This window comes from Adiantum capillus-veneris, chromosome 25 (genome assembly GCF_014529385.1).
Source record: "Adiantum capillus-veneris isolate H3 chromosome 25, ASM1452938v2, whole genome shotgun sequence".
Lineage (NCBI taxonomy): Eukaryota > Viridiplantae > Streptophyta > Polypodiopsida > Polypodiales > Pteridaceae > Adiantum > Adiantum capillus-veneris.
Genome location: NC_140955.1, coordinates 136,762,545 through 136,775,241, shown reverse-complemented (window position 1 = coordinate 136,775,241; position 12,697 = coordinate 136,762,545). Strand labels below are relative to the sequence as shown.

The 12,697-nt window shown below is 43.0% G+C and overlaps 2 protein-coding genes across 2 annotated transcripts; one reads left to right on the top strand and one right to left on the bottom strand.

Moving 5' to 3' along the window:
- Positions 1–739: 739 nt before the first annotated feature.
- LOC147425715 (uncharacterized) lies at positions 740–2,787 on the top strand. Its single transcript, XM_086499695.1, has 6 exons — positions 740–950; positions 1,032–1,760; positions 1,875–1,959; positions 2,086–2,176; positions 2,354–2,364; positions 2,449–2,787. Exons 2-6 carry the CDS (start codon positions 1,606–1,608, stop codon positions 2,566–2,568), a joined length of 462 nt encoding a protein of 153 aa, XP_086355821.1. The 5' UTR covers positions 740–950; positions 1,032–1,605; the 3' UTR covers positions 2,569–2,787.
- A 1,586-nt stretch (positions 2,788–4,373) lies between these two features.
- On the bottom strand, positions 4,374–11,631 carry TOPII (topoisomerase II). The gene is made up of 22 exons (XM_086499451.1): positions 11,443–11,631; positions 10,391–10,975; positions 10,004–10,296; positions 9,623–9,689; positions 9,268–9,538; positions 8,995–9,194; positions 8,698–8,907; positions 8,487–8,600; positions 8,295–8,405; positions 8,061–8,225; positions 7,787–7,972; positions 7,557–7,712; positions 7,344–7,477; positions 7,078–7,246; positions 6,801–6,989; positions 6,536–6,722; positions 6,373–6,422; positions 5,861–6,286; positions 5,671–5,779; positions 5,503–5,582; positions 5,355–5,430; positions 4,374–5,278 (listed from the first exon to the last, which is right to left on the bottom strand). The coding sequence occupies exons 1-22, from the start codon at positions 11,491–11,493 to the stop codon at positions 4,590–4,592; spliced, it is 4,518 nt and encodes a 1,505-aa protein (XP_086355577.1). The 5' UTR covers positions 11,494–11,631; the 3' UTR covers positions 4,374–4,589.
- Between the last annotated feature and the right edge of the window lie 1,066 nt (positions 11,632–12,697).

Genomic DNA, 12,697 nt, shown 5'->3' with positions numbered 1-12,697 from the left:
TGAAAGCTTATGTTGAGTACTTTAAGCGGTCGATCTCCCCCCTCTTCTCCCAACACAGAGAGTTGCAAAGAAACCAGGGAGTTGCAAGGAAACTTACAGCAGGGCAAAAAAGAAATATGATGAGAAAGAGGAGGGAGAGAAGCTTCACTTTGAGAGCAGTGACAAACTTCACTTAGTTGAAGGACGGAAGCACAGTCATGACTTTGCTTTCTCCTCAGTGGGTTGGAGAATCCGATGCTAGACGATGGCGTGCCGATTGGTGGGCTACAGACTTGCACGTCAACCACTGGATTTTCCTCGTTCTAAGGGGCTGTCTTCCCGCCATCTCGAATCGGAATGAGACACAAGCGTTCTGCATGTGCGCTTCTACCATCGACAAGCCGCTGCACATTGTACATTAATTTTCTGGGTCAAAATTGAGCATCTTATAACTATTGGGTCAAACACAGCATTATGTCAACTTAAGATAATAGGATTTGTGAAATACAAAACACAATGTCTCTCTCTCTCTCTCTCTCTCTCTCTCTCTCTCTCTCACAAGCTTCTCTCTTCTTGGTTCTTGTTTTGTCCTACCCTTGGGCTCGCTTCAATCCAATACAAATGTGGCTAACGAAGCAGTCGAGTTTTTGTATCCTTTAATTTATTACTACTTTCCCCCCTTTAAAAAAGGGTTATTTAAAGGGTGGCATTACGTGCCGTCATTCTCAGTAAGTATTGAGGAAGATGATCGCGCCTGGGCCTAGTGCGATGTACCACACATCTACGTTCCCCCCTCCACCGCCGCCGCCTCCGTCTCCTTCTGCTGTTGCTACTCCAGCTGCTCCAGCAGCTCCTGTTCCTCCACCTGCTGCTGCTCCTCCTCCTGCTGTTGCCGTTGCGCTCGTCCTCGCCCTGTCAGCCGATCTCGGGCAGAACTATTAGCAACGACTTGTTGTTGCCTTTTTTAGGCGGTAAGTGATTATTTTGTTTTTAGTACTAATTTTTTCTTTCTCTTTTTATTTTTTTATAAATTGTAAATTTCTATTTGCTAGGTGCAATTATCTACCTTGGAAAAGAAATCAATGGAATGAAGGCTGTCTTGGAGGGAGGAGTGTTCTTAGTCCCTTTGAAAAAGAAGCGAATCTACGGCTGTGTGTCAGGATTTTGTAAACTCTAAAAGCAATTTCAAAGCAATACTTTTGATGTGAGCATAATTCTGCCAGTTTTGCTGAGTGCTCTCTCTTCTCTTTGTGTAAACTCTGAAAGCAAATGTAAATTCAAAGCAATTCTGACAGTTTTGCTGAGTGCTCTCTCTTCTCTTGGATTTTTTTCTGATGATGCTGTAAAGCTGTAAATTACTTGTTTCCACAAGGTTTTTCTGGAAGTTGGAACTGTAAATTTTTGGTTTCCACGTATGGTTTTAGGTAAGTTTCAGCAAGCAGATGGTGTGACAGTGTCTTGATTCTAGTTCTAGGTTGCGTGACATGTGTGTGTGCGTGAATTTCACTCCTACGTCGAACGAGAACGTCTCTAGGGTTGCTTCGTCTATTTAAGCCATCTCTCACGAACAGTTTTAGTTGGTGCCGGGACTTCGGAGAGGCCATCCACAGCTCAACATTCCAAGCTATGGCTTCCACCTTTTTCGACAATGCAATCGCTATTCTGAAGCAGATCATTAAGGATTCTCGTCCTCCTCAGAAGCACTTCGCATCCATCTTCAACCTTTCGAATCTCCTCCCACAGGAGAAAATGGCGGAGGAGCTTCGAAGTTTGCTTCGAAGGTGCGGCATTTTTTCTCTTACATTCCAAAAGCCAAAAATATATGAAGCTGTGAGGTTCCAGGTATCTTTGCAACCGCATCAATAATCCCTCGAACAATTTTGGCTGTTTTGTAGGGAGGTGGAGTGGACCCGTGCACAAAAGAGAACTTTCTTGACATGGCGCCTGTTGAGGCCCCCCTTGCTGCCCTCCTCATGGAAAGTAAGGAGTAGACAGCCTTCAGTTATTTCTTTGAAGCCTTTGAGGCTTTCAGTGCATTCGATGATCCACAGGCTATTTACAGCCTGAAGTACATTCTTTTATGCAAGATTATGACTACCCAGGCAGATGATGTGGCTGGGCTTATTTCTTCCAAGGCTGGGTTTGAAGTACACAGGTGTTGATTTAGATGCCATGAAAGCTGTCGCAGAAGCTTACAGTAAGAGATCTTTGAAAGACATGTAAGAGATCCAGTTGATTTAGATGCCATGAAAGCTGTCGCAGAAGCTTACAGTAAGAGATTTAGATGCCATGAAAGCTGTCACAGAAGCTTACTGTAAGAGATCCAATTGTTCACCGTCATATATCTTCTCTGTATGATACCCTTTTGGAGCAGAACCTTTGCAGGTGATCAGTCACATTTCAGAGCTTATAGGTCTGCCGATGGATACCGTTGAGTCAAAGCTTTCTCAAATGATTCTGGACAAAAAGTTCGCAGGGACTCTCGATCAAGGAGCAGGTTGTCTGATTGTTTTTGACAATTCGAAAGCAGATGTGATTTTCACAGTAGTTGACAGCTTCTATCTGAGATCTGCCAAGATAATGGCTTAGAATGCATGTTTGGAATGTTTCTCTACTGTCAAGGTATGAGTTATGTCACCTCTGAAGATGGTAGGGGAAATACTGGATTTAATGTTCACCTTAGACTATTTTTTACAGTGCAACAACAGTATCTTCGTGGTTGTGCATTTTGGCAAGGGGCCAATGGGACCTTCTGTGCTCGTAGTTGTGAGTGGCTGTTGTAAATTCTTTCTAATGATTGTCTATCTACAGACAAATCGTACAGCCCTTTTGTCGCAAAGCTGTCCTGGTCCGAACAACGCTACATTTTTCAGTGTCGCATACATGTACATATGAGAGGTCTGTGACCTTGCCTGCTAGCTCCTGATGGATTTTCTAAAGTGTTATGGAAAGGGACGAGTGTAAAATTCTACTTCTCATCTATGACCCTTCCAAAGCCAGGAAAAAATGTGTGTATGTTTGCGTGCTTTCTTATCTCAATCATCCTGTACCAGAATAGCAAACAAATGTTAATGGTCATTCCCGTGTGGCTCCTCATGAAATACATCAATAAAAGAGCTTGTGCTGTGTTCTTTTTTCCATCTGACATTGGGTTCGCTGTTGATCATTTTGTTTTATGTTTTATCTGATATGGTATAGCCAAGGTTTTAGGGTGCAGAATTAAAACATGTTAGATTAAAACATGTAGAATTTTCCCGGTCAACTTTAAGGCAAGCTTGAAATCTATCTGGGATTTTGTAGCTTAAGCTTTTGAAAACTAGTCTTGCTTGGTGGGCATTGCTATAGACTGTAGCAGCACATCCACAGATTGACATCAGTCATCTAATAAGTCCTTTCTCCCAAATGAAAACAGCCACATAAATTTGATTTGGTGAGACTCACACCGTGCAATTAGAGCACTCTAAATGGCATACCAAGGAGAAAGCTTGCTTATGGAACTTTGCACCAAAGAAGCAGTACCACTCAAGCATTTATGCATAAACCAAGCATATTAATATGCTTTCTCTATCTCAAGGTCTTATGTTTCCCCTGCCTATGGCCAATCATTGGACTGGCAGCAGAGGTCATTCCAACGTGTCATGTTGACAGATGCATTCTAGAGCCGGTTGACCATACCCATTATAATCACAAGAGATGAGCTTTCAAACAACTCTTCTCTAGGACAACACCTCCCTTAAATAGAGTACCCATAAGCACCACTCACAGAAGATCGTGATGCGTCAGAAATTTGAAGTTTCTCAACATGTCCAACATGGAAGTTGAAGTTGTTCTTGCACTGCATTCGCATGCTTGGCCAGTTTTAGAGCAACCTATGATCATAGCATTCCAAGAGGCAATGTTGCAAGATGGGGGAATTCTGAGGACACTTAGGCTTGGAGGAAATGCATCACAGTTGTTGGGACAGTATACACACCCACAAGAGGACCACGATATCATGTTCCACCTTTGCCTTGAAACCTCATCCAAAATGTTAGCCCCTGCCGATTGCCAACTCTCTCAAGATGCATGCAATGGTCATGACATTTTTATGTAATGTTTCAGCTAGCAACATGCACACAGCATCTGCAATTCCAAATATAATTTTAAAAAGTAATCTATTCAAGTAATAACGTGCACTGACAAGTGCACCTGCACTTCAGATGCTCTGCTACTGTGAAAAACAACTCGTCGGTGCCAGTGTTCATTGGTGGTCCATGTTTGTGAAATAATAAAACTCAAATCCTAAGGATTATCCAAACTTTAGAAAACATCTGCAAATTAAAACCTTCAAATCAAAATTAACAGGAAGATGAATTACATTTGAGAGGGCTACCTGAAGACAGAAAAGCACAGGATGAATAAAACTTCTGCAACTTAAAACCTTCGAATCAAAACGAACGACGAGTTAACATTTGAGGACTGCCTGAAGACAGAAAGGCACATGATGGATAGACCTTAAATGGGTAATAAGGCCAATTTTTTAACCACAATGGTAAATATTTACAGCTTTGCATCGGCCGTGTCAACAAGTAACTGACACAGGTGCTCTATCCATAAAGCCACTGATGTATCTATTCAGACTCCTCAGCTTCAAAGTCAGAGAAATCGTCTCCTCCTCCACTTACCTCTTCTTCGTCATCGTCACTGATTACATACTGCACAACCGCACGGTTCGCCCTTTTAGGTCGGGCTGCAGCAGGGCCTGCAGACACCTCCTCCACTTCTTTCTCTCCATCATCTTCCTGATGTTGCTCCTCTGCTGCCAGTTTGGCCGTAATTGAACCACTCTTCTTATGGAATGGAGAAGGGCGCATACGCCTCACTTTTTGAGCAGGAGACTTCTGCACCGGAGAACTCTCTTGCGCAATCATCTCCTCCATAAGCTTCTGCCCTTTTGCTTTAGTGGTGTTCCCTCTCTTCTTACCCACAGCTGCACCACCCTCAACTTCTTCGAGCTTTGAGGCTGCCACTGCCTTTGATGCTACAGGTGCAACTTTTGTCTTCCTCCCTGCTGCTGCACCTCCTTTTTTAGCAGCCGGAACGACCGCTTTCTTCCCTTTCTTTGGTTTGTCCTCCATATCCCAATCTGAGTTATCATCCGTAGCAGAGCCACTATCATTGTCACTATCCACAATCACCTTTCTCGGCCGGCCTCCAGCCCCTTTCTTTCTAGGCTTCGGCATTACATCTTCACTCGTGACTTGTCCTTCATCTTCCACTGATGCTCGCTGCTCTTCATCCATCTTCTCAAGGGGAGGCACTGTGATCAACAAGGAGCTTTGAAATTAGACAGTTGCATGTCAAACTGCTTGGCTTAATTTGGACTGCGTGCTTACCATTTACAGACTTAGAGTACACAGCTAAGCGTTCTCTAAGACTAACTCCAAGGTCTTCATCATCGCTGTCAACATTCTGTAGCAGAAATTCACAGATCCTGTTAAAGTGATAAATGCAACACTGACCACTACCTTAAACTTTACGTACCACTGGAGTAGGAGGTTTGGCTGGTGCTGCCTTCTTCGATGGTAGCTTGATCTGGGGTGCTGCCTTGGAGCTTGCCTTTTCTGCACTCAACAATTGCATAAGCTTTAGAAATGCCAAAGGGTAAGGTACTAAGGTTCTCAGCATTCTCAATAGGAAAAGGTTCCACACCTGCAGGGATAGCTTTCTTGGCCGGAGCACGTTTCATTGGCCGCCCTCCCTCTTTGGAAGCATGCTTCATTTCGTACTCCTCTTCTTTGGCCTCTTCCAACTCTTGTGCCTGCAGCCAAAACCAACGATAAGAGCAAATCTTCGCATGACCCTGCCAACCACAACACATACGGAGGTGTGAGGTGCATACGTTGAGTTGGACAAGAAATTCGTCAAGGTCTTTAAGCCACAGGGACTTAGGAGTTGCTCTCTTGAGCTCTTCGACATCTCCCTCCAGCTTGTCCTTGTCGTTGCACAGGCTTTGAACTTTCTCTAAGGTTAGAGTACCTATCGGCATTGACAGTAAGTACTCATAGTCGCCAGCTTTGACCCCCTTGCCCACATCCTCTGCCTCATTGCCCTCGTCTCCTTCAGGGTTTTCAGTCCCAGCAACCACAGGCTCACCAGTCTTGGATTTCTTGGGGAAGGGTGTGAAGCCTTTAAGCTTTAATTCCAGCAGAAGCTCAGCCCGCTTTCTGTTGTTGACAATTATCTCCCCTTTTACAACGCCAAGGACAAAACGGACTTTGTTGTCGAGCTTGAGAAGCTCTAACTCCAAATTCTGGAGTTGCACCTCCTGCACAAATAAAGATGGGAATATAAATTCGCATTCAAGGCATTCTTTTGGCCTAGCTTTCGTCATTTTTATTATCTCAGACTCACCTTCCGTTTTACATAAAGCTCCAAGCGGATGGAAAAAAATGCCTCCAGAACTGTGCTTAGTTAAGTTTGACAAATACAGTTCATCTAATTGACTTGAAAATCAAGAAGGAAATCTGAGAAGTGGAACCTAAATCTAGTCAGTAATGCCAAAAATGGAGGATACTCTCCTCAGGTGACTCAAACTTCCTTATGTGGCCTCTGGCATCAAAGAGGTGCATGTTGCTTGTACTGATGGTTGTTGTTAGCTTGAACTTCTTGGGCATTCCCTCAGCAAGAGCCACAGCCATGTTGTTCTCTGAAAGTTGCACTTCAAAATTCACACGGGTGTCCGTGTTGTGTTCTCGATAATCCTAAAATGGCAAGAAAGCATGTGTCATCTCCTTAATACAAAAGCAGAAGAATCAGAGAAAAGGAGGGTGTCAACGGACCTTGATAAATGGCTCTTTTATTTTATCAGTGGGGTTCATCATGCTTTCAAGGAACTCTTTGTAATCCTGGGTCCATTTCCTCACCGGAAGCTCCGTGATTCTCAATGTAGTCTCATCAACTAGTTCATATACACCTGATATTGTATAGGATCTTCCAGATTCTTTAGTCACAGTATGCTCGATGGTGCCCTGATTAGAAATAAAGTAAACAATCTCAATAATGAGGAGATACAGCAGCAAGGCATTATTGGCATAGCATAATCCACTTTCTAAGTACCTGAAACCCTTTATACCACGGATCCATAGATTCCATTGGTTCATCATTAAGCAGACGATGAATATTTGCCACAATATCCCGGGGATTATAGTTGGGAACAAATGTACTCCAACCAGTTCCAATCCCTTCACTTCCATTAACAAGCACCATGGGTAATATAGGACAGTACCTGAATCATTGCAACCCAGTCATTGTCAGCTCGAGAAAGCTATTCTAATTAGGACTTCTTTAATGTTGGGAGACTAGCTGCATCTCAAGACACCAACCAGGTCGGTTCAATCTGTTGCCCATCTTCCTTTAGGTACTCCAGGAGAATGTCATCACCTTTGGGAAAGATATAGCGTGTTATAGGGGATAAGCATGTGAAGATGTATCGACCACTTGCGTGATCTTTTCCACCCTACAAGAAAATTGACATAATCAAGCTGTTTCTGAGTCAGTTACCCTTTCTACTATATGGCACCAGAGGTCCACATTACCTGGCTTCTTGTGCCGAACTGCCCTAATGGAGAAAGCAAGTTGATGTTGTTGCTTCCCACATAATTCTGTGCCATTCCTATGATGGTGCTCACCAGACTTTGCTCACCATGGTGGTACGCAGAGTGCTCCGAAACATAACCTGAAAACTGTGCAACCTGGACAAAAAGCACTTTTGTAAAGTTTTTTGGTTCCATGCTATGACAGCAGAGCCTACAAGAAAGGAACACACCTTTGCTTGAGAGACAAAATTTCGCTTGAAGGAGCAGAACAATATCTTTCTTTGGCCTGGTTTTAACCCATCCACCATCGAAGGGATGGACCTCGCTAAATCAGCCATTGAGAACAATATCAGTTCTCTGTTGACAAAATCGCTGTACTTGATAATTTTGGCTGATTGGTCCAGGAATGTCCCAGGCTGCCAAAATATAATGGTCATCAACTTGTCAAGGTTATTTTCTGAATTCGTTCTGCAAAAAGAGAAAACAGCAAACATGACAAGTCACCTCAAAGTTGCGAAGCCATGTCTTTCGGGCATCAATCTTCTTCTTACTGAATGCCATCTCAATAGCTTCACCATCTTCCGCAGTCTCCCATGCAAAGTCTTTCTTATTCTTATCAAGGTCTCTGAAATATTCTTTACCCTCCTTTGCAGTACTTGTACCCAGACCCTGAAATCCTATAAGTATTAGAAAAGTCTCAAGCATGATCTACCACAGACCTCAATCAAAACAGCAAACCTTATAGTACTTGATACTCCAACCACTTGTGTGCCCATCCAGTGATTGTTTCCAAGCTTCATATTCAGGCATAGTGTAGAATGACAAAACCCTTCCATTCTTATGTGTGGCCTGGCATTATGCAAAGCACATTTTCTCAGCATTTAATAATGTAGTCCGGAATCAAAAACTAGTGGATTGGCACAATCAAACCTTGACAATTGGGGTAATGAATTCCAGGAGAAATGAAGGAATCTTCAACAGAGACGGCCAGAAGGAATGGATGAAGTTGATTAGCAAGCCTTTGATGTGAGATCCATCATGATCCTGCAGAGTTAAGAGGCCCTTAAGACGTGCATTATAGTCAGGGAATCACTCATGCAGCCACACACAGCTGCACACACATATGACCACAGTCACACACCTGATCGGTCATTATCATTAGGTGGCCATATCGAAGTGTTTTGGCATTTGTGTACTCCTTCCCATGTTGTAGGCCTAATATCTGCTTGATGTGATTAATTTCCTGATTTTCCATTATTTGCTTGTGGTTGGCTTCACGTACATTCAAGAGTTTTCCTCGGAGTGGAAAAACACCGTACCGGTTCCTACCGACAACACTAATACCACTCATCTGCATGTCATAACAACAAGAAAGACATTGTTTGTGGATTTCATCAAAGATAATTGTCATTGGTTTGGGCATGTCAAGGCTACTTACAGCAAGAGCTTTTGCAGAATCTCCTTCAGTCAGGATGAGAGTACACTCTTCAGAATACCTGCCACCCGCATCATTGGCATCATCCAGTTTCGTTATTCCAGTTAATCGTTGTCTCTTCATCCCATCATTTTTCTTCAATTCTTTGCTTTGCTTGAAGTCAGCCCAGGACAGAATACTCTCAACCACTCCACACTTTGCAACTGAAAAAATAACACAAGTCAGCCTCTCTAGTTTGAAATGGGGACATAGCAGACCAGCTAACAAATGCAGTACCTTTCTTCATAAATTCCTGCGAGAGCTCACACTTGGAGCCAAAGCTGTTCTGTCTTGTAGTCAATGTCTCTTTTGTTTGAGAGTCGAATGCAGGGTTGTCAATGAGAGCATTGACAAATACCCACATGTGATTCTTGATTTGAAATGCCTTCACTCCTGCATTCTTGTTTTTCTTATTTACAATACCCATGACATGGTTTGCTACTTGATCTGTTACGTAATGAACATGAGTGCCTCCCCTGATTGTTGCAATTGAGTTCACAAAGCTCACCTGAAAGCATGCGAAGTGACTGAAACATTACCACAATTTTCTGACCTAGAATGAAACAGGGTATTGCCAAGAAACCATGTTTACCTGCTGAAATTGGCCATCACTAAGACTAACACAAACTTCCCATCGATCATTTACACGTTCATAGATCCTGAAGTTGCAAAAACACACTATTAAGAATGGCCTTTGCTCTACAAAGAGAAACAATAGCTGGTAAAGTTAAACAACTCTTTAAATCTAAAATGGATTTTGTTTTTTAAGACAAAACCTGCAATGGAATGTTGATGCGAGCAAAATGTAAGAAGCTAGCAAGTGATGTACCAGAAGTACACCCAAACATAAGACCTTACTAATGTAGTATACCTGGAAATGGAAACAATGCAGGCAGACAATGCAGGATGCACAAATCAACCATGAAATAATCAATAGCATAGCATAAAAGGCTAAGGAGACATTTGACTTTACCGGGGAAGAGGTTCTTCTCTGTTCTTGTTGACAGTGTCAAGGTAGAGACCAACATAGTCCTGAAACGACTTGATCGGCAACCTCTGACCATTTAATTCTACTTTGACCGTCTTTCCTAAGCAGCCTGCAAGGTCAAGAGCTCTCTTACTCATAAGAGCAACCACATCATCCTCGAGCGACGTCATTCGAAATTTGGCAAGGTCTGGTTTGAAGGTGACTCTAGTCCAATTCTCGTTAGACTTGCAACTGGTGATAATGGGATCAGACTTGCTGCTCATGTTATTCTTGAATACCTGCACATAGGGTTCAATACATGAACACTGGAGTATGGTTTGTTTGTGCAGAGATTTGTTGAGCAAACAAATGCAACATTATTGTGCAAGTAACCTGCTTGTAACGCCTTCCTCGCTTCCCATCTGCTGTTTCGATGATGAATTCTGTTGAAAAAATGTTTGCCAGCTTTGCCCCATAGCCATTGCGACCACCTGTTGTCTTCTTCTGAGTGTCATCATAGTTGCTACTAGTTAGCAGGTGCCCAAAAATCATCTCAGGCACATACACTCCTTCTTCTCCATGAATCTCAACAGGAACTCCATCACCATTATTATAGACACTGATTGTATTTTGCGCCACATCTATGTTAACTTTTAATGAATCCATGGTATGGTCCCGTTGCTTATTGTCAGCAGCATTGACAAGAATTTCATCAAAGATCTTGTATAATCCTGGCACATAAGTGACACTTCTAAATACCAAGGTTTGTCCCTCGTACACCCACAAGCTTTGTGTATGCTTCTCAATGGAGCCGACATAAGTATCTGGCCGAAGTAAAATATGTTCCAGCTGAGTCTTTTTCTGATACGTTTCTTCAATAGTTTTCTCTTGCCTCCCTGCTCCAATGTTGGCATTAGAGCTGGACTGAAGAGGCTTTGCAGCAGGGACAGTGTCCTTTGCAGCCTTTGCCTTGGATCCCTAAATTAAAAGATGAATCTATTACAATGCTCAAATAAACACACAAATTTTAGGCAATAGTTATGAAACTAAAACAACACTTTAACAAGTACTGAGACGATTATCAATAGAAAGTCAAGAAATTGGTGTAGTGAGACGTTAGATAAATAATTATCCATGGCAGCAGACTTCATCTGTTATTAAGGACTACAAAGTCTAAAGGTCAAGGCATGAAATAGGAGATATATAGAAACCCTAGGGCAGTATGCATAGTTCACTTATGAGTGGAAAAGATTCATTTGAATGAACAATTGCAGGCTAGTTAACATGAAACAATCGCCATAGCAGACAGTACAGCATGGAATGTCACGGTGGTGATGCTTGGAGTTAGCAGGACATCACTAAAAACGAAAATGTGAAAAAAATGCTCACGCAGATCCATTTTGTGCGACCGACCGAAAGAATGACAGAAGAGGACTCTATGATACCTTCTTAGGTGCAACTCCGAGGTTTTCCTGGTCGACGAAGAGAGCTTCCATTGTTGCTCCTCTGCGGTTGCTCAATGAGCAAGCCTCTGCAGCAAGCGAACTCGAACCCCTTCCCCTCTCCCCTTCTCGCTCGCTCGCACACGTCAAGGTTTTACTTTCGAACTTTCACACTTCTGCTCTAAGTCCCAATTTGAAATTCAAATAGTGCTGCTAACGTTCCCTACCGGTAAGAGCTCCCACTCAAATTGGCTACTAAGAGAGCTTCCACGCGGTGAGTTTCCAAACTCGCCAAAGAATATTGATGTTGCGTTCTAGCCTTCATGTTTTCAAGAGCCGAGTCGCTTAAGAGGGGGAAGGAGAAACCGGGTCGCACTCAAGTTTTATTTTCAGCACTGCGAAAATATGGCTAAAAATTAACTAGTCTTCCTGCAATTCCATTGGACCAAGCGTGGAGAAAAAGGCACTCCATTCTTTTCTTCCTGATTGATAGCGTAGTCCCTTCAAAAATGAAGGGATGAGCGTTTTGCATAGCTATGAAAAGCACGAAACCTTTCGAATATGGCAGATTCTCTTCTTTACTAGCCCTACTAGCACAGGGTGCGACCCAGCTCTAAACTATGCAAACTTTTGCATTTTTGGCTTCACCTACGAGTAGCTTCTTCAATTTATAAGTTGGAATTTTCCCAAATGCCATTTCGTGCAAGCTTTCCCTTCAGTGTTACCCATCAAAACGAAGATGCTTGGACTCGAGCTCTGACCATGACATGGTGAAGGCTCAATCTAATGCTAGTCTAAGCCACCCGAACATATGACCACGCTGCAACGCCAGCCTCCCCTCATCTTACAAAAAAGCATATCCCCCCCTCCCCATGCAGAGATGTTCAACAAGGTCGCAACGGCTATGGTGGATGGTGCCAGTGAGGATCCATGGCATGCTTGAGAACGTGCAAAGGAGGAGAAGAGGGAAGATGGAGAGAGAGAGAGAGAGAGAGAGAGAGAGAGAGAGAGAGAGAGAGAAATCCTTCGACAAAAATAACCACCTTCTTGATTGATTAAAAAGACTACAATTGTTAATTTGCTATGCAAACTCCACATAAACTTGTGGTATGCATAAATTAACCATAGAGCTTGATCCCACACGGCTCAGACACACCGACAAGGGCTTGAACCCAACAACCCCCCCCTCAAGCCCAAACCATCGACAATGAATTGGTATAGACCATGGCAGAGTTCAATCACCTGAAACTATGAGTAA

Bases quoted from the DNA above. Each gene is read 5' to 3' on its own strand.
- LOC147425715 (XM_086499695.1), top strand. From the start codon at position 1,606: ATGGCTTCCACCTTTTTCGACAATGCAATCGCTATTCTGAAGCAGATC. The intron at 1,761-1,874 runs GTGCGGCATTTT...GCTGTTTTGTAG, and splicing joins CTTCGAAGTTTGCTTCGAAG to GGAGGTGGAGTGGACCCGTG. The intron at 1,960-2,085 runs GTAAGGAGTAGA...CTACCCAGGCAG, and splicing joins TGCTGCCCTCCTCATGGAAA to ATGATGTGGCTGGGCTTATT.
- TOPII (XM_086499451.1), bottom strand. From the start codon at position 11,493: ATGGAAGCTCTCTTCGTCGACCAGGAAAACCTCGGAGTTGCACCTAAG. The intron at 7,713-7,786 runs GTGTGTTCCTTT...CTTTTTGTCCAG, and splicing joins ATTTTGTCTCTCAAGCAAAG to GTTGCACAGTTTTCAGGTTA. The intron at 7,478-7,556 runs GTAATGTGGACC...ATTTTCTTGTAG, and splicing joins AGTTCGGCACAAGAAGCCAG to GGTGGAAAAGATCACGCAAG.